Genomic DNA, 22,040 nt, shown 5'->3' on the forward strand with positions numbered 1-22,040 from the left:
CCTCATTGTATCCATTGCAAACACATACCAGTAATGTACATTTTCAGCTATGCAGTACTTAGTTGTACTTGGTTTTGCACTTATTCTCAGTGAATAAGCTACAGTTGTGTCACCAATCTGCCCTGCTGAGCAACACATTTGTAAACCAATAACCACATACCAAACAATAACAGCATATTACAATTAAGATCTATGGAACATGAAAATAACTAACTTAATTGTAGATAAATCAATGACATATCAAACATTTCCAGTTAATTTGTAAAGAACATTGTCACAATGTTTTGATTGAAAATGATGGATATCAATGAGGTTAGACTGGTAAATAAAAATATGCGTGGATGACGCAGCTGTGAGGACATTCCAAATTATTTGAAAAAACAGAATACAAGTTGACAGCTGAGCTACTATCACTACCCATTTTTGATGTGCTTGTACACTGTGCTGTGCTTCCTCTGAAACTGAATGGTTGGCATCTGTACACTAAACTCTTTTTCAGTTTTTGAATAAAAATTTCAGATTTTATTTCTCTTTGCAGAATATCAGCATATTCAGAATCTTACAGATTTTTAAAACATGTAGACACCCACAGTAACTTTCAATGAATTGAGATCTTATGTGGGCTGTTCTTCCTTAAGGCAAGTGTAGTCTACATGAACAAAGATATTAACTCTCCATGTCTTGTAGTAATTCAGTGCTAACAGCAGATGAATAGCACTCTCCAAATTGCAATGTTTTTCAAGGCTTGTAGGAGGAAGAGAGCTAAATTTTAGCAAATGACTGCAACTGAGGTTTTTGACAAGGAGTTCTAGCACACAAAATGGTTGTCCTGTACATCAGTTACAGTTCATTCCAAATTCTAATGTGCTACGAGTAATTAGTCTACATAATAGTACAACTCTGCTGTTTGTTTAAATTATTTAACTATAATATACTTACGCAGGAGCAGGGCGGTATGGCAGAAAATGTTTGAGAGCTGGAGCATAACGGTTTTTCTGCTTTTTGACATTCCTGAAACGGCGAAAAGGGACGATTAAGTTTAACACACAATCTTTTAGGCAGAAAAAAGAAAGCATATTTCCATTTAAAAAAGGGGGGAAGCGAGAAGAAGCAGAAAGGAATGTTTAAAATTATATGGTTTCATCTAACCAATGTGTAAACATAAAATATCACACAAGCCTAAATATGTCCGAGTTCCTTTCTAACGAAAGTGTAAGCTTATAAAAGTGAGAATGATGTTACAATTAAATTGGAACTTCAGCCAGCCTTAACAGAAAATATAAAAGTGAAAGTAGAATTTATTACTAGATTGCTTATAAGAAATAAGAACAATTACCAGAAATTTGAAGCTAGTGATGACATTGTATAGTCAATACTACAGCAGAAAGGGAACAACAATTCAGTTCCATGTCAGTTTACACACAAATGACACTGTGTGTTGGTCTCCCTGTATCTTAAATGTACGTTAACTCACAGCACACGACATAACATACAATTCTATAACAGAGGGATTAATTAAACGAAGTATTACAAAACAGGGACCCGTGTTCCACAGAACATGTCATGATGGAGAACTTTAAGAGATGCAAAAAGGTCAAGGTGCACATTAAACTACAGTATTGGTTTAATATTTGTGCACTTAAAACTTCAATAATTTAAAATAATAAAATTGGCAGGAATGCTGCTATGAGCACATTACAAAGGGCTGATGCAACTTTAGCATGTGTCTGTATATGTGCAGATTGATGTGTGTGTGTGTGCATGCGAGTGTATACCTGTCCCTTTTTCCCCCTAAGGTAAGTCTTTCCAATCCCGGGATTGGAATGACTCTTACCCTCTCCCTTAAAACCCACATACTTTCGTCTTTCCCTCTCCTCCCCTCTTTCCTGATGAAGCAACCATGGGTTGCGAAAGCTTGAATTTTGTGTGTGTGTTTGTGTCTCTATCAACATACCAATGCTTTCGTTTGGTAAGTTACATCATCTTTGTTTTTAGACATATTCTTCCCACATAGAATGTTTCCCTCTATTACATTTAGTTATGTTAAGCTTTATATGTGCGTGACAACACTGAACATTCTGGAAAACAAAGCCACAGAACCAAAACAAGTGTGTTGACGCAGAAGTAAACAGTGACTGTAAAGTAACACATTCCACATCATAACATTATTATGCCTATGACCCATGAGACAAATATCAAACCAATTATTTGGAAAAGTGGGCTTTCAAGTCCTAATGTGCTTGTAAAGGAGGACAATGATAATAACAACTCTGACTTCACTCATATTGCACTTTACAGTCTCCCTCTTCTACTTTCCTACCTCCAGCACCTGACCTATGCCCCCAAGTCAATGTGTGCCATGCACAACTACCCCAGGCTACAGCCAGAATGAGCTCAATGGTACCACATTCCTCCCATGTAGCTGCTGCCTCCCCCTTTCAGCTGTCAGCCACTCTTTCTCAAACCTATCTCCCATTTCCTATCTCTCCTTCACGGACTTCACATACACAACCCATCACCCAAGTCTAACTGATGAGCCTATCAATGACTCAGCGTCAACTAATCTGTTAAATGTTACCTTTACTCCTTGAATTACTTATATGACTTTTGCATGACATTTAATAAAAATATAAATAATACAATCCTGACAAAACTACCAAGGCAAAGTTACCTGTGAATTGAGAGAAATTTGCCACTTCACTTCAAAACTATCAGTTTCACCTGTCATAGCTCGTTTAGTACCTCCACCCACTCATTATACCACTTATACAACTCTTCAACAAAGAGGTATAGGGCTGAAGGAGAGAGCATAAAACACTATTTCCATTTAAGAATCCCTTACTGATATGTCAGCTTGCTCATTTCCATGGATTCCCACATGCTCCGGTGCCCAGCACAATTACTGTTATTTCCCTCGCTGAACTGAATTGGATTGATGGGGTTAAAGGTACCAAACTACATGGCCATCAGTCCCTCCATCCAACATGCATCATGAGAGAAATAGTCCTCTGAGAGTAAGGACACATAATAAATCTTGAAGAACCTGACTGCAACCGAGAATCAATAAAACCAAGAGATTGCAGCAATTAAAAGTGAGGGAGGGGTGAGAAGGAGTAAGGTTTGCAAGTTACTCAGCCCACAAAGCAGCTAGAGGCCCATGGCACATGTTATGCAGTGGGATACACACCCTTTGCATATGGCCAAGGTTCATTAACACTAGAAAACTAGAAATGTAGACAAGCTGATACAATCATAGGAAAGAGAACAATAGTGATGATGAGACATTAAAACAATGAAAAAAGCAAAAAAATTAACAAGAATTAAAAGTTGAAAGGGTAGGAGCCAAGTCAAACCAATGAGCAAGGGCAGCCATGGAGCCCCTGGGACACAGCAGGTGAAGGGGTGTCCCTCTGACCCATCAAGCAGTTGACGAGGTCAAAGTGCCCTACCTCAGGTAAAGGAGTACAAACTGCCTTCGCGGTTGAAATATAAACCCAGATCAGCAGCTTGGGTGTCATCCACCAGCACAAGAGGCTGCGTGTCAGGAAGCAGAAAGTTTGTGATTTTGACGTAAGCAGCCAAATTAGGACAATTCAGTAAAACTGCCATGATCCCTTTTATTGCCCGCAGTTTGCTCAGAGAACTAGGACACACCATTCCAGGTTACAAGCTTACAACCTTCCTGCAATTGATGGCGTACAATTGACCAATGGTCCGGTTCCGGTATCTCTCTTCTCCAAAGTCAGCACCATGGTAGTCAACTTGGCCAATCATTTCAGCATGTTCATTCCCTGGGATCCCAACATGACCAGAAGACACAGTGATCAAGATCAGAAAGGAGATCCTGGATAGTTACAAAAAATGGGTATCGATGTTAGCACTGGTCGACAGTGTGAAGGTTACTCAAGGAGTCACTGCCAATTAAGAATGTCTTATCAGACAATGAACAAAGAACAAACTTGATTGTCGGCTGAAGTGACAGTAACAAATTCAATAGTGAATACAATGCATCCATTTATCAGAGAGCATACACTGCCCTCCATAAGTTTGGAAACACCATGCTGCGTATTATAACAAAGCAAGATGGAAGTGATCTACGTGAGTTATTGGTTAGAATACGGAATAGCAAGCTCAAATAACGGTTAATAATGACATGTACAGTATTATACACTTAATTATTGTACATATACATACATACTGGAACATACTAGTATTGCTCCATTTTATGTAAACCAAAATTACCTGTCCAAGCAGTTCCACTAAACACGCCAGGTGGCACGAGTAGACTGCATGTCTATGTAGAGGTACATTGTTAACATTTCTGTTCACTTGTGGTTGCATTTGCATAAAGGTATAACACGCTGCGAAAGTAATTGAAAATGGTCCCAAAGTGTCAGATTCCTTATGAATCACAGGTAATGATAATCACTTTGCACTAGGAAGGCAATAGTGTCCAACAAACAGCAAAGGAGCACCAAGGAAAATATCAGAACGCCAGGAAAATATCAAAACGACAGGAAAAGTATTTGGTAGTGACCAGTAAATGTAACACATTAAAATCTGTCCGTGAAGTGACTGCTGAACTAAATGCAACGAGGGATACACTGGCGAGTGAGTCAACAGTGAGACGATGTCTGGCAGACAACAACCTCCGAGGTTATGTAGCAACAAGGAAACCACTGTTGCACCCTGTTAACAAGAAGAAAAGGCTTCAGTGGGCTAAGACACACCAACACTGGACAGCGGGGGACTGTGAAAGAGTCTTATTCACTGATGAATCCAAGTTCAAAATATTTGGAAGTAAACGCTATCAATTTGTACGCCGTTTACCCCATGAATGCTTGAATCCTCAGTGTGTAATTCGAACTGTAAAGCATGGAGGGCTTCTTTGACGGTATGGGGATCCTTTGGAGGGAATAAAGTCAGAGATTTGATGAAAATAGATGGAAAAATGAACCAAAAGGATTATCATGCCATTCTCCAGCGACATGCTAAGGCATCTAGTTTGCGCCTGATTGGGAAAGGGTTTGTCTTGCAGCAAGACAACAACCCAAAACGTATGTCTTGCTTGTGTAAGAACTATGTGAAGTCTCCAGAGGTTGGTAAAATATAGAAAAACATGAAATGGCCACTCCAATCCCCTGATTTTAACCCAATCAAGCTGCTATGGGATAAATTGGACAGGAGGATCCGAAAATGGGAAATCGTGAGTGGGTCACAATTGTGGGAGGTCCTGCAGCAAGAATAGAGATTAATTCCAACTGAAAGCTTGGCAAAACTGACGCACCGTATGCCGAGAGTGTGCAAGGCAGTGATGAAAGCAAAGGGTGGCTATTTTGAGGAATCGAAAATTTAATTGTTGCAACTTCCTGTGTATTATTTGAGCTTAATAAACAATTGGAAAACACCAAAATGCATTTTTCTACTTTATTTCCTTTCCATTGTCTATAATTACCAGGTGTTTCCAAACTTATGGCGGGTAGTGTAGTTCCCTACACCTAGTGTGTACATAGGCAAACCCAGTTAGTATGTCGAGCCACCCCTTCTGAACCTGGAAATGCTTCAGGGACAGCCAGTAACAGGCAGTGAAAAACCATGGCGTCAACAGTCTTTTGGTGCAAAGGAAAGGTTCACATCCTAGGGTGTGGTACACACCACAGGGGCATATGTGATTGCTCCCTCACAAGAGGCAACAATGGGGCAATCTGGAGTTCAGGGCAAATATGATGTATGCAAACTGTGATTGTGACTCCAGTCCCGGGCCTGTATTGTGGGAGATGGAACTCCATTGCAGAAGAAAGAACATGGAAGTTCAGATGTTCTGGGGAGCAGTGAATGCATATCACATAATTGAGCAGCAGCTGTTGGCATCTGACCCATGGTGGAGGGATCCCAGCCTCCACGACTAGGCTGGTCACAGAGCTAGTCCAAAAGGCAATTGTTGCATGTTGGATCCCACAGTAATGTATCGGGTTACGCATTTGCAACACAGAGGGCAATGACAATCCATATGCCAGAATCCCATAATCAACACGGGATCTTTTTAAAGCCACATAAGTGTAGAATGATATGCACCCTAGCTCGTGTTACTGAGGCAGCAGAGTATTAAGGTGTGACCAGCATTTTTGGTTAACTTGGCGAAGATGGGGAAGCCACATGAATCGGTCATTGAAGACCATTCCCAAAAAGCAATGAGTCCGCCACACTGAGCAACGATGTAGAGTTCTAGTTGTGGATGGACAGTACAATGGCAATGAAAGAGCATAACAAATGTCTTCGCAGTTGGAAACTGGGCCATGGGTGAGAGGCCAGGACTTGGCCTTTCACATGGCAACCTGCAGTTGGTGTTTGACAACACCCATAGTTGAAGAGCAACAATACAAGCAAACGTCATCAGCATATAAGGACAGCGTCACTTTAGTCCCCATGGCTGTAGCTAGACCACAAAAAGCCAAAGAAAATAGGGCATTCACAATACAGCTCTTTGGAACCCCAAACTCTTGTGTATGGAGGGCAGGCAGTCCTGTGAGAGGCACTAACTTGAAGCACCAACTTGGACCTGGAAAGTATGACATGATAAAAAGTTCCAGAGACCCTACTTATGTAGGATAACAAGAATGTGATGACACCATATGGTGTCATAAATCCTTTGCAAGTCAACGATGAACACAGTGATAAGGTGCTATCAGCAGGCAAAAGTCATCCAGATAGCAGACTCAAGAGAGACCAAATTGTCAGCTGTTGAACAGTCTTGGCAGAAGTTACCCTGGGATGGAGCCAAAAGGTCCCGAGATTCATGGTATCAACAGAGCTGTGGGCTCACCAATGTTCAAGCAACTTGCAAGAACATCAGGCTATATAGTTAAATGGGTGATACCTGTCTATCTCAGGAGGTGTTTACCCAGTGCCAGTACCCGCACTATCACTCTTTCTTGACACTGAGATGGAAACTCCCCCTCATTCCTGATATGGTGGAAAATGGCTAGAACATGATACTGGCAATCAGGTCAAGGAAGCATGTCACCTGCTGCCACCAGTTGCAAGGATACAGTATCAATACATATCGATTCTGAATCAGGTTGTGTGTGTGTGTGTGTGTGTGTGTGTGTGTGTGTGTGTGTGTGTGTGTGTGGGGTTGGGGGGTGGGGGTGGGGGGGGGGGGGTGAATGTTGTATGCAATTGTTGTGCTTGAGAATCTGAATAGTCTCCAAAAGTAAAGTGCCTTTTCATAAACGAGAGCAGTATTTCAAAGAGCCAGCTATCTTTCTGAACAATAAACGGATTTACTGTAGCAAACGACTGACAGTCTTCAGTACGTGAAAGCATGAGGAACCATGGTGCAGCTGGGAAGGTTTTTGAATTGTTAGCGTCATTCCGTTTACATTTACTAGACATAGACTGAGATGATGATGTTTGGCTCGCTGAGAGAAAATTCCCCTGAGTGCTATTGTCTTCGGTGGCGGGCTTCTTCCAACTAGGCGCCGCCCTCAGAAGGGGGCGCCCCAGCCTTTGGTGATTGTTCACACCTCCCAAACTCTTGACAGAGGGACCACTCAGTAACGTAAGAAGGTAGCAGCTCAGGCAGTCATCCCTCCCTTGATCTGGCATTTACCAGGAGGTACATGTGAACCCTACCTGTCAACTGGGGGCTGGGAATTGCGTGTTACCCAGTCACCTGTTATGTGTTGGCTGGGCTTCAGGAGCACACAGGGAGGAAGATGAAAAAGAGTAGCCTCAAACACCGAAGTATAGGAAGGATAGAGAAAGGGGAATGAAGAAAGAACGAATGAACGAACAAAAGGCAGTGGAGAGACTGTTCTGATATGGCTGGCAGAATATTCAGAACACATTTCCAACAACATCACAGACATGTTTCCCAAGGGAAGGGAAATTATGCTGCAAAGACTGAGGCCCCGTGGCAGCCATGCACGAACCTGCCAAAGAGCGGCGAGCCCCATGGGGCCTCTTGGTGGTTTGCAGAGTATAGATTTTTGTTTCTGTTACTGCTGCTCATGACCCACAATCAGTGACTGACTAGATAAGTGAACTCCACAGGTTTAATGTTCAATCCTTGTCAAGTCCCTGGGATTTTTTTTCTGCCCCTTATCACTTACAAAAGTGTCATACCTTGCAATGATTTCTACACATAAAAATTGCACAATATGTAGAGTCCACATTAAATGTAAGTCACTCAGGGTCTTCTAGGGTGCAAGGGGGACTGTTTTGGGATTAGTAGACAAAATGATTCATGCCTACAAACTGATGATGCCCTCAACAATTCATAGATACGATCATTGAAAACATTACCAAAATAAACCTGATAAACCAATAGGACCATTACGAAAAACGGGGTTCTTCGCAAATAAGAGGGCAGGCTGAAAAGTAATGCTTCCGAATGTTTTATATTGTATTCTCACTACTGGTTGAGGTAGTACATGTCATGCATCTACATCTACATCTACATCTACATCCATACTCCGCAAGCCACCTGACGGTGTGTGGCGGAGGGTACCCTGAGTACCTCTATCGGTTCTCCCTTCTATTCCAGTCTCGTATTGCACGTGGAAAGAAGGATTGTCGGTATGCTTCTGTGTGGGCTCTAATCTCTCTGATTTTATCCTCATGGTCTCTTCTCGAGATATATGTAGGAGGGAGCAATATACTGCTTGACTCTTCGGTGAAGGTATGTTCTCGAAACTTTAACAAAAGCCCGTACCGAGCTACTGAGCGTCTCTCCTGCAGAGTCTTCCACTGGAGTTTATCTATCATCTCCGTAACGCTTTCGCAATTACTAAATGATCCTCTAACGAAGCGCGCTGCTCTCCGTTGGATCTTCTCTATCTCTTCTATCAACCCTACCTGGTGCGGATCCCACACTGCTGAGCAGTATTCAAGCATTGGGCGAACAAGCGTACTGTAACCTACTTCCTTTGTTGTCAGATTGCATTTGCTTAGGATTCTTCCAATGAATCTCAGTCTGGCATCTGCTTTACCGACTTTCCTGCGCCTTGATGCAAGCTGCACCCTTCTGCCACTAGAGGGCTTAGAACTAATGCTAATAACATGGCTGTGCGTAATGTAACTATATTGATGCATGAGAAACAGACCACTGTAATCCAGTCCCTAACCACAGAAACCATGCCTCCAACTGAAATCCATACAAGAATGAAAGTTGTGTACAGTGACGATTGTATTGACATCAATAATGTACAACATTGGGTTGTTTGTGTTCCCAATGAAGATGTTGAAGTTGGTACCACCATTTCGGTGTACAGAAGCCAATGATACTTACAGGAATCGAGTTGATGGACTCATCAGTGAAACATGTCAGTTAATGCAGACATAGCTCTTGGGTAAGTGTGGCATATCATGAGAGCAAGTACAGGCAATCGTTGTAGAAATCATCATCATCACGATTTCCTTCTGGTGAGCTGGGGAGGAACTTTGTGAACAAAATGCCTCCACTGATTCCTGTCCTGGTATAGCTTTTCTCTCTCCATTAGATCCTGCATTAGTTCTCTCCTCCTGAGATCTTCATTGAACCAATCTGCCCATCTCTTCTCAAGCCACCCAATTAGTCTTTTTCCTGGTACTTCAGTCTCCAAATACTGGCGTGGAGTTCACACACTGACAGTCACATTACACAACACCATGTTACATGCTACAGTTATGAGCCTTCTAGCAGCAAAGGGTTGCAACTTATGTGAGCCAAGCCAGAAAGTCGGTAGAATAATATGCACAACATGCTATACCTTAACCAACATTGAGAACAGATTAAAAAGTTCTGAGGCATTACTTTTCAGCACACTCTCATACCAGAAACTTTAAACAGTGAGGCTCCAGTGGGAAAAACTGGGATTTTCAATGGTGGCATAGGTATAACTCTCGAATGCACAATCAACCAAACCTGACCTAGACCTTGAGCTGCTACGCAGACCAGACCAGCTTGTCAACACAAATGGGGGTGGGGGCCAAGCTTCTTTTTGAGACATATTTGTTAGCTTCATCAACCCACAACCAAACTGTAGCCTGACAAAATATCCTAGACTGCCAGCTAAACTACAGATCAATCTGTCATAACAACAAAAATAAAGCTGGGCATGACACCACTCATCAAAGCCAAATGACAGTATTGCAGCTGTCAAAATACCCACCATCTATACTATACCTCGAATAAGATAACTTTATGATTGACAAACCACAGTGATGGGTAGTACTGTTGCCAGCATACAATGAGCTACACTTGACAAGGCTCTGGCAGTACCAACAAAGCTTGTGGCAGTGGGGTAAGCACTGTGATTAGCTGGTTGCTGGCCCCTAGCTCTCAACACAATGGAATGTCGAAGTTATTTTTATCAAAGTACAGACAAACATACATCTTGTAAACAACACAATCCAAGCCACAGCCCACAAGAACTTAACTGTAAATAAAACACACGAATGACATTCGCAAATGAGACATGAAAAAATGCATCGCAGAGATTTTGTCATAATGACATCATACTTCAAAGATTATACTATTGTTTTGTTTACCAGACCTATTTGTTTCTCTGGGACATGAGTCACCGAAGTGGTGCCCCATTGGAAGACTTATAGCACGCAGTTGAGCCACATGAAGATATATTTCCTTCTGCGGAGTATTTTTTCAATTGGTAAAAGAATAACTGGGAAGTACTACACAAGTCTTTTGGACCAACAGGGTGAAAAAATATGCAAGAGGAGTTCTGGATTGCATAAGGAGGGGGGAGGGGGGGGGGGGGGAAGAGTCCTCTTTCATCATGGTCCCAGGCCTGCTAGAACAGGTGATTAGTCAGTCAGAAAATATACGTGATTAAGAGTACGAAGTATTGGAACAACCACCACAATCACCAAATTTGACAACTGTGTCTTCCCATATCCAAAGAAAATAGTGACTGGAAAACATAATTCACAGATAAAACTGGGAAAAAAGGATCAAGTACATTGACTAAGGTATTCTATCAGAAGCAAGCACATGTTAAGCAAAAACAGTTTCTTACTGAAATGACTGTATGGTATTACTGTACGGGAGACCAGATCTGGGGTTGTTCGTCTGTCTGATGAAAGGTTTTCTATATTGTGCCACTTAGATGACAAGCTGTGGACTAGGCTTTTACTGACAGGACAAGCAATTCTAACTCACTCTCTCTCTTTCTCTAATCACAGTCACCACAACTATACAACTACCTCTCTGAATCATCAAGAACATGATCTAGCTTGTCCCAGGAAACAAACTGTTTCCTGTGACCTATATAAGTCCGTGTAAGCTGTTGATCCACTAGGCTTGGCAGTAGGAATAAGGGAGGAGAAAGAATGGCTCTGAGCACTATGGGACTTAACTTCTGAGGTCAACAGTCCCCTAGAACTTAGAACTACTTAAAGCTAACCAACCTAAAGACATCACACACATCCAAGCCCGAGGCAGAAATCGAACCTGCAACCATAGTGGTTGCGCGGTTCCAGACTGTAGCGCCTATAAGTGCTTGGCCACTCTGGATGGCGGGAGGAGAAATACTGAGTTCTGCAATGAATTTCAGACAGTAATGGTGAATACTCTTTTCAACAATCAATCACAAGAGAAGCAGGTATACTTGGAAAAGACCCCAAGAAACTGGAAAATTGCAGCTGGATTACATTATGGTCAGACAGAGATTCCAAACTCAGATATTGGAATGTAAGGATTGTAAGACATACCCAAAAGCAGATATATAGACTTATACAACAACAATTTAGTAAGACACTGAAGTTTACGATAAGTGTCCGGAAGAACGAGTGTGGAAAGAAGTGAGATAACGAAGTACTGACAAATAATGAGACACATATGTAGCTTGCTAAGGATGCAGATAATGCAGTAAGAAACACCAGGACAGGCAGTTCAGTTGAAGAAGAGTATACATGACTAAAAATGGCGTAACAGACACTGGAAAGACAAACATAGGTACAAGTAAGGTAACTTCAAAGAAACCTTAAATCACATAGGAAAGGAAAAAAATATGGGAACAGGAAACACAGGACAGCTAATGCGATATGGTTGTAGGAAAAATGTGAAGAAATCAAAAAAGAAATGATTGTCGGAAGGACTTACTCAGCAGTCAGGAAAGTCATAACAACTTTCATTGAAATTAAAATCAAGGATGACAACATTAATAGAAAGTGCAACGCAAAATTCCACTGTTAAAAGGAGATGAGAGAACAGATATGTGCCGGCCAAAGTGGGCGAACGGTTCTAGGCGCTTCAGTCTGGAACCGTGCGACCACTAATGATCGCAGGTTCGAATCCTGCCTTGGGCATGGATGTGTGTGGTGTCCTTAGGTTAGTTAGGTTGAAGTAGTTCTAAGTTCTAAGGGACTGATAACCTCAGATGTTAAGTCCCATAGTGCTCAGAGCCATTTGAACCAGTACTATTTTTTTTTTTTTTTTTAACAGATATGTGGAAAGAGTACACTGAGGGCCTGTATGAGAGGGAGACTTGTCTGATGACATGACAGAAGAAGAAATTGAAGTCAATACAGAAGACATATGGCATCCAGTACTACACATACACTTTAAGAGTGATCTGAAAGACCTGATATCAAATAATACAGAAGGGATATTGATAACATTCCATCGGAACTTCTGAAATCAATGGGAAAGTGGCAACCAAATGACTGCTGAAGAGAGTGCGTAAAATCTACAAGACTGTCGACACACCACCAGACTTTTGGAAAAATATAAACCATGCATTTCCAAAGGTAGCAAGGGCAGATAAGTGAGAGAACTACCGCCAGTCAACTTAATAGCTCATGCATCCAAGCTGCTCACAAGAATAATATACAGAAGACTGGAAAAGAAAATTTAGGATCCGATAAAAAACAGTTTGGCTTTAGGAAAGGTAAAGGCACCAGAGAGGTAGTTCTAACTTTAGAGTTGATGATAGAAGCAAGACTGAGGAAAAATTAAGACACGGTCACAGGATTTGTCGACCTGGAAAAAAGCATTTGACAATGAAAATGGTGCAAAATGTCCAAAAATCTGAAAAAATAAAGATTTAGCTATGGGGAATTGAACTGATGCACAAGAACAAAAATGGAACAATATGATTGGAAGACCAACAACAAAGTGCTAGGATTAAAAAGCAATCTTTCACCTCTGTGTTCATCTTTAAACAAAGAACCAATGACAGAAATAAAATCCTGGGGGTGCTATTAGAATTCAGAGTGATAAGACTTGTTGATGATATTGCTATCCTCGGTGAAACTGAATAAGAATTACAAGATCTGCTGAATGGAACAAACAGTAAAAAAAATGGACTTAAGAGTAAACTGAAAAAGACAAAAAGTGAGAAATAGCAGAAATAATAATGGCAAAAACCTTATCAAAATCGGTGATCATGAAGTGAATGAAGTTGAGGAATTCTGCTACCTTTGGAGGAAGATAAGCCACGACAAACAAAGCAAGGACGACATAAAAAGCAGACAAGAACATTCAATGAGGGCACTCCTGGCCACGAGAAGTCTACTTACCGGTATCAAACATAAGCCTTAATTTGACATCAGAGGATAACATCAGGGGTACTAGAGCGAGCTGCAGAGGGTAAAAACTGTAGGAGTGTACAAAGATTAGAATAAAAACTGTGAGGAGGGACAGAGATTGTAATAAACTGAGCAAATAATTGAGGTCAGAGGGTGCAAATGATACTCTGGGATGAAGAGGTTGGTGCAGGAGAGGAATCAGTGATGGGCCACATCAGGTCTAGTAGAGATGAAGCATGTATTCCGCATCACGGTGCTGCCTCCCTGCAACAGTAAAGTAACCATTGCCACCAATCATTTTACTTTAATATTATTATTTATCGAGATTCGAGTGACAAACTAATTTGTAGTAATGTCCAAATTCTTGGGTAGACAGGGAGCAGTCTGCTCATAGGTAAGTTGATGAAGCCGACAAACTTATTTTCTCTCTCTTTTTGCATTGTATTTTCATTGTTTTCTTATGTCCTTGATATTTTTTAGGTTTTAATATGTAGAAGGCATTAGCAACAAGAACATATCCTTCAAAAAACTCTTAGTCTGTGAAGATCCGATTAGTTTGTCAGCTTTTTTTGACACTGTTTTTATATTTTGACATTGTACATTGGCTGTGGATTACGACACGGGTAGGTGAATATCAGCAGGGTATAACTTTGTTCATATTAAACCCAGCTGTATGCCAACATATTATCCAGGGACAGAAAACAACACACCGAGTTCACGACTACATTTTTGACAGTTACAGGATACTGTTCCATGGTCGAATCTCCGAAAATAAAAATATGGAAGGATCTGCTGTAATTTACTGTTGCAATTTTCAACAGCTTCAAACAATTAGAAGTGATGGATAAGACATCATGATACCACAGTAGGGACTATATACTATAGCAGCAAAAGAGGATGCAACAGAAAGTTTTATAAGATGCCTTGTTAAGATACCAAGATGACAGAGTGCAAACAGGCAAACCAAACAACTGATTTTAGAATTTGCAGTTTCCTCCTTCCTTGGTCATACTCTCTTGCTGGTTCAATTCATTCATACCCAAAAATAATGTTTTTGAAAAATTAAATGCATGTGCAGATGCCGGGCAACAAACAACCAGTGAACAAAATTAGGAGTTAACTATTCTGCTGACAAATAGAACATTAGAAACTGAGCACAAGCACAGATACCAATTGAAGAGAATGTCTTCCATGATGTGGGAGAATGCATCGTCATGTATCAGTACATATCCTGCACTCTTACCAAACAATTCTTACCTATCACAAAAGTTCCTTCACGAGTCCCACATACAGACTGTGCCTTTACACCTCAATCTCAGTCAGGATATGCCAGAACTAAATTAAATACTAAGATTGTGCCCTGGAGAAGTGCAACATTCACTCTGTTGACTATCAATTAAATTGAAATAATTGTAGAAGGAGAGGGGGGGGGGGAGACTACAAACTGAGTGGTTACACTTCGTCTCCAACACTGTAGTCAACATTCCCTTGGAACCAAGCCCTGAAATTGATAAAATTTTATTAATGGTAGCCCTACAGTTAAAGACAGGGGTGTCACTATCAACTCACCTACATATACCAACAAACTTTCAGATGTTGTTCTACGATACCTTCTGAGAACTTCGATTAAGGTACCCAAGGTTACCAGCAGCTCATTACAGAGCAATAATGTTATATTTATTCAAGTACATACCTTACACCTATAATACACAGCAACCAATATGAAAACAGAGTAATGCAACAATCTACAGACAGCAGAAGTACTATTATGTGGTGGTTGTCAGTGCCAGAATAACTCGGCTTAGGGGCGTTGTGCTCTCTTCCACTGCATTTAGTAAATCCACAAAGTGCACAGCAGACAACTCATCATCAAATAAACCTATCCATACCAATAATGTTGACATTTGCACTATTGTGCACTATTTTCAGTACAATATCGATAGAAAGCTAATCTGAGAAAGAAACCTAATGCACCTCCAGATACTGTGGATCCCTTATACCAAAATACTCAGGAAATATCCTGTTTAAACTATGAAATTCCGTCATTAGAGTTCAAGTTCGCCCAGCATGCTAAGTGCTCATAAGTACTGGGGTGGGGGTTCTGCTGGGTGGGATGGGTAAATGGAGGAAGATGTGGGAAGTAGGGTTGAGTCGTTTGGGAGAGGAGACCAAACAGCGAAGTCATCGGTCTCATTGGATTAGGGAAGGAAGTCGGCCGTGCCCTTTCAAAGGAACCATCCCGGCATTTGCCTGGAGCGATTTAGGGAAATAACGGGAAACCTAAATCAGGATGGCCAGACACGGGATTGAACCGAGGGAAGTAAGGTGAGGGGTTGTGGACAGGTAACTAGTGGCTCAAAAGGAAGCAGCACATCTGCAGACAGGTGGTGGTGGTGGTTAGTGTTTAACGTTTAACGTCCCGTCGACAATGAGGTCATTAGAGATGGAGCGCAAGCTTGGGTTAGGGAAGGAAATCGGCCATGCCCTTTCAAAGGAACCATCCCGGAATTTGCCTGAAACGATTTAGGAAAATCACGGAAAACCTATATCAGGATGGCTGGAGATCTGCAGACAGGAATAAGGGGGAGAGGGAGGGGTAGCAGCAAAGCAAGTGTATGGGCTAGACATGCAGCACACAGGTATCAGAGCCAATGAGGTAAATAATGATGATGAGGATGATGATGTAAAGGCAAGAACTGGGAAGGGGGGGGGGGGAGAGAGAGAGAGAGAGAGAGAGAGAGAGAGAGAGAGAGAGAGAGAGAGAGAGAGAGAGACTTAAGCAGAAGGTGGGGGCAGTGGGTTAGTGGAAATTTAGGCCAGGAAAATTACAGGAGTGAAGCATGTGTTGGAAGGATGACTCATCTACATAGTCCACAAAAGCTTTTCTGAAGAGAAACATACAGTTAGCACTGTTGTTGAGCAGCCATTGAACTCAAATATATTGTGCTTTTGCTATTAAGTTTATCTCTGAGAATGTATTGCCTTGTACGAAGCAAATGCTCCACCATCAAACCTAAACAATGTCATCCTGACACAATTAGGCCCCTTCCAGTTTCACAAGGTGGACAAATGATTCATATAACCCTATTAACCCATTCTTCTCAAGCCTAAATCTCAGCTCCTCTACCCGTTTCAGAAACAATTTTCCTAGATTAATTCCTTTTTTTTGTAGTAACTTCAGCAAATGTACCAACACTTGTCCCAGCAAGGTTTCCTTAAAGTGCACTAAACCTCCAAACACTTCATACTACTTTTGATACCATACATTCTGCTTCCTTCTGGGAACTGTTTGAAAGTCTATATAGGCCTAGCTGATTACTGAAAATCCCTTTTATGATGTGAATACTGTATATTCATTACAAGCATGATAAAACTGTGTGGCTCAGTGCCAGACTACAAATTTAAGCCCATAGTTAGTCCAAAGATTTTTTTCTACAATCTATTATTACCTCTCATCTCTGGCAATAATTTGTTAACACAAACACAAAGTTGATCTATGGGTCCGAGTCCAACATAGAATGTTAACGCATTTGTTAAATACAGGATAATACTAGATTTCCTCAGGTACATAATGAAAGGCATGACCCTCGCAATGAATCTATCCCAGGATTCACCTTTAAATTCCACAGAGAATCAAAGTGTTCAATATTATCTTACTAAACGGTCACATTAAAACATACCAGATGTGAAAAATAATATAATAGTGCATACCATAGTCGTATCAAACACTGAACATTATGTATGTCATCATGGTAAATATGGAAAAATAAATAAATCTTTGAAAAATACAAAAATACAGCATATGGAATAGTATGTATATTTTACCTGAATTGATTAGAGAGATTACAGAAAGGAGATATTCAGAAACCACACAGTTCAACAAAAACGAAATTGGTATCAAAATTTGGGACTATTCATTACATGGGAAAGAAAATTCTGAACTATTTTGCAAGAGTACGAATGCTTGTGGAAAATCAGCTGTGAAGCACGCTTTGTGGATACAGCAATATCAATCCTTCGTTAACGCATTTCGAAAGAAACAAATAATAAAATGAATTCCCTTCAGATGTAGATTGAAAAATATTATTGCTACAGCACTCGAAACGGGTATAAGGCACAATTTATTCACATCCACAGCTTCGGAAAGAATGCTTTTCTTCTGATGGTTCTAAGCATGTGCAGTGAATTTCATACTAAGAGCTTCTCTGCGTGTTCAATTAGAACTGACAGACCATTCATCGATGCTTGACAATGAACCGCGGCCCAGGTACAACAATTGGACGCAATACATTGTTCATAAAGTTCTTATTTTGCGGTTGGTATTTACTGTTAATATGAACTTCATATTTAAAATGTACACAGTAGCTAACATACAAATGAGGGCACGTGTTTCGCTTAGTACCCACAAAAGCAATAGTTGGTGATGTATCAAAACCTATCCCAATTAAAAGTTTCTCCAACTAATGCTATTTCAATATTTCTTTAGACGAAGTTTATCTCTATTCTACAGGGGATGAGATCTCTTACCTCGTAATATCACCATTATGTTTTTCATCTATATCTTCCACATTTAGGTAAATTGATCCAGTAGAAAGCCACTTGTGTATTGACATCGTGAAAGGATTTCACAACAGAGAAACGAGATAAAACGGACAATGAAAAAAAGATTATATCACAAAACAAAAACACAAAATCGCCCTACAAGGTCTCTATCACTTTACACTTTCTTCGTAAACATTGACATATACCCGTAATGTTCGTCTACAAGTTTTCAAACTAAGTAAAAACAGATGAGATCAGTTAAACTAATGACACAATTACGAAGGTGCGACGTAAGTTCTGTATTTAGAGTCACACTTCCAAACGTGGCAGAAGACCGTTCACTTCCAACAAAAAGGAAATAAACTCCTGAGATCACTTCCCCACTCAATCTCCTACCGCTACATCGTTTAAAGTAACAACACAAAGATATTGCGTGGTGGCCTTACTTTGTTTGACGGCTAAGATATTATTGCTGCCAACATCAGTGCAGACAACTTCATAGCACTGTAACTTCATCCTAGCACTTTTAAATACGAGAATGAGAAGAAATGCTTGTAAGGGAGTCGAAAGATTCTCATGGCCGCGTACCACTCAAATGAATTACCTAAGGAACTGAGCTTTTCATCTCGATATTTGGATAATATTTCTATCTCTTTCCCCTAAATGCACACTACTCTCTCTCTCTCTCTCTCTCTCTCTCTCTCTCTCTCTCTCTCTCTGTGTGTGTGTGTGTGTGTGTGTGTGTGTGTGTGTGTGCACAACACATACAGTGATCTCTTTTTTAGGAAACGCTAGTACCATAACCCATAAAACGTAGATACAGTAACAGAAAAATGGTAAGTAATTTTCTTAAAAGTGTCGTTGAGTGGTTTTCTGCAAATAGTCTCAATCTCAATTTCAAAAACATGCAACATATTCAGTTCTCCAGAATGAGTATTTCACTCTGCCGCGTAGTGTGCGCTGATATGAAACTACCTGGCAGATTAAAACTGTGTGCCCGACCGAGACTCGAACTCGGAACCTGTGCCTTTCGCGGGCAAGTGCTAACCCTCTGACAGAACACGCTGAGCTACCGTGCCGGCACCATCTGAGCTACCGAAGCACGACTCACGGCCGGCCCTCACAGCTTTACTTCTGCCAGTATCACGTCTCCTACCTTCCAACCTTTACAGAAGCTCCCCTGCGAAACTTGCAGAACTAGCGCTCCTGAAAGAAAGGATACTGCAAAGACATGGCTTAGCCACATCCTAGAGGATGTTTCCAGAATGAGATTTTCACTCTGCAGCGGAGTGTGCGCTGATATGAGTTCGTGTCTCGGTCGGGCACACAGTTTTAATCTGCCAGGAAGTTTCATATTCAGTTCTGCTCATCTACAGGTGCTACCCAATGATAAAGTAACACGTGGTAAAGAAATAATAACTAAGGTAGAAACGGCAAAAATTTTAATCCTTATATTTTTCAGCATTTAAACTGAAAAAACACATTCTTCAGTTCCTGAGACAACTTAGTTCAGCAACAATTGCACCTTAAATAACTGCAAATTTTGGAGAGAGTCACATACATACACATACACACACACACACACACACACACACACACACACACACACACACACACACACACAGGAATTTTACCATTGGTGAGAGTACCCTCTCCTCCACTCTTCATACTTTCAGTTATCAGTTCTGCTAATCTGTTTTTTCCCTTATTGTTAAAATGTAGGCTGCATGTACCCTCCTCATAATGGAAGTCTCACTTGGAGTATGCAGCAAGCTTTGTAGATCAGTTGATCATCCAGTGCAGAACTGCAAAGAAACCTTTTTTATATGATGCAGCTCCATCTACCTTATTCTCGCCACTCATGGTATTTTATTCTATATTTTGTAAATACAGGAATCCATGTGTTGAACAAAGAGGACTATCATACAGCATCCTATTTATGTGTGCAAAGTGTGGAGAAAGACACGAATCAGAAATGTTATTTAGAATTTACAAACTGAGTTGTTGAGTTTCCACATGAACTGAAAACGGAGGTGTACGTTAATATAAAAGATATTTGCAGGTTATTATAGTCAATTATTAGTTATTAGTGTCAATTACTATTTATTATTATTATTTTTATTATTACTATTGTTATTCTTGTGAATGTTTTGTAAAGTCCTAATATGGACTAAATGAGCAATACATAAATAAATGTTTGTGCCAGTAACAATCCTAAACATAATCTTTCCCAAGATAGCACTAAAGATCCAATAAATAAAAAAGGCTTGTATGACTAAAGAAATAAAGTATTCACATACAAGGAAAAGGAATTTGTATGAAATGGTTATGACACATAAAGAAGTTAGAATGATTCACTCTACCATTCCACTCCCTAACAGTGCGAGGGGAAAACGAACACCTAAACCTTTCTGTTCGAGCTCTGATTTCTCGTATTTTATTTTGATGATAATTCCTATCTATGTAGGTTGGGCTCAACAAAATATTTTCGCATTAGGAAGAGAAAGTTGGTGTCTGAAATTTCGTAAAAAGATCTCGCCGCGACGAAAAGCGTCTTTGCTGTAATGACTTCCAGCCCAATTCGCGTAACATATCTGCACACTCTCTCCCCTATTACGTGATAATACAAAACGAGCTGCCATTTTTTGCACCCTTTCGATGTCCTCCGTCAATCCCACCTGGCAAGGATCCCACACCATTCAGCAATATTCTAACAGAGGATGAACGAGTGTAGTGTAAGCTGTCTCTTTAGTGGATTTGTTGCATCTTCTAAGTGTCCTGCCAATGAAACGCAACCTTTGGCTCGCCTTCTCCACAATATTATCTATGTGGTCTTTCCAACTGAAGCTGATCGTCATTTTAACACCCAGGTACTTAGTTGAATTGACAGCCTTGAGAATTGTACTATTTATCGAGCAATCGAATTCCAACGGATTTCTTTTGGAACTCATGTTGATCACCTCACACTTTTCGTTATTTAGCGTCAACTGCCATCTGACACATCATACAGCAATCTTTTCTAAATCGCTTTGCAACTGATACTGGTCTTCGATGACCTTACTAGACGGTAAATTACAACATCATCTGTGAACAACCTAAGAGAACTGCTCAGATTGTCACCCAGGTCATTTATATAGATCAGGAACAGCAGAGGTCCCAGGACGCTCCCCTGGGGAACACCTGATATCACTTCAGTTTTACTCGATGATTTGCCGTCTATTACTACGAACTGTGACCTTCCCGACAGGAAATCACGAATCCAGTCGCACAACTGAGACGATATCCCATGGGCCTGCAGCTTGATTAGAAGTCGCTTGTGAGGAACGGTGTCTAAAGCTTTCTGGAACTCTAGAAATACGGAATCAACTTGAGATCCCCTGTCGATAGCGGCCATTACTTCATGCGAATAAAGAGCTAGCTGCGTTGCACAAGAGCGATGTTTTCTGAAACCATGCTGATTACGTGTCAATAGAACGCTTCGTTTGAGGTGATTCATAATGTTTGAATACAGTATATGCTCCAAAACCCTACTGCAAACCGACGTCAATGATATAGGTCTGTAGTTAGATGGATTACTCCTACTACCCTTCTTAAACACTGGTGCGACCTGCGCAATTTTCCAATCTGTAGGTACAGATCTATCGGTGAGTGAGCGGTTGTATATGAGTGCTAAGCAGGGAGCTGTTGTATCAGCGTAATCTGAAAGGAACCTAATCGGTATACAATATGGACCTGAAGACTTGCCCGTATCAAGCGATTGGAGTTGCTTCGCAACCCCTAATTTATCTACTTCTAAGAAACTCATGCTAGCAGCTGTTCGTGTTTCAAATTCTGGAATATTCCATTCGTATTCCTTGGTGAAGGAATTTCTGAAAACTGCGTTCAATAGCTCCGCTTTAGCGGCACAGTCGTCGGTAACAGTATCATCGGCACTGCACAGCGAAGGTATTGACTGCATCTTGCCGCTT

The 22,040-nt window shown here is 40.8% G+C and overlaps 1 protein-coding gene across 1 annotated transcript in view; it reads right to left on the bottom strand.

The window, feature by feature from the left end:
• Positions 1–18,525, bottom strand: part of LOC126274593 (ATP-binding cassette sub-family C member 5-like) — a 271,486-nt gene extending 252,961 nt beyond the window's left edge. The window contains exons 1-2 of the mRNA XM_049977127.1: positions 18,058–18,525; positions 940–1,011 (exon numbers count right to left, since the gene is read on the bottom strand). Of these exons, the coding sequence (XP_049833084.1) occupies positions 940–1,011; positions 18,058–18,143 (158 nt within the window). The 5' untranslated portion in view covers positions 18,144–18,525. The remainder of the gene's footprint in view (positions 1–939; positions 1,012–18,057) is intronic.
• Between the last annotated feature and the right edge of the window lie 3,515 nt (positions 18,526–22,040).

The sequence above is a fragment of the Schistocerca gregaria genome, chromosome 1 (assembly GCF_023897955.1).
Source record: "Schistocerca gregaria isolate iqSchGreg1 chromosome 1, iqSchGreg1.2, whole genome shotgun sequence".
Lineage (NCBI taxonomy): Eukaryota > Metazoa > Arthropoda > Insecta > Orthoptera > Acrididae > Schistocerca > Schistocerca gregaria.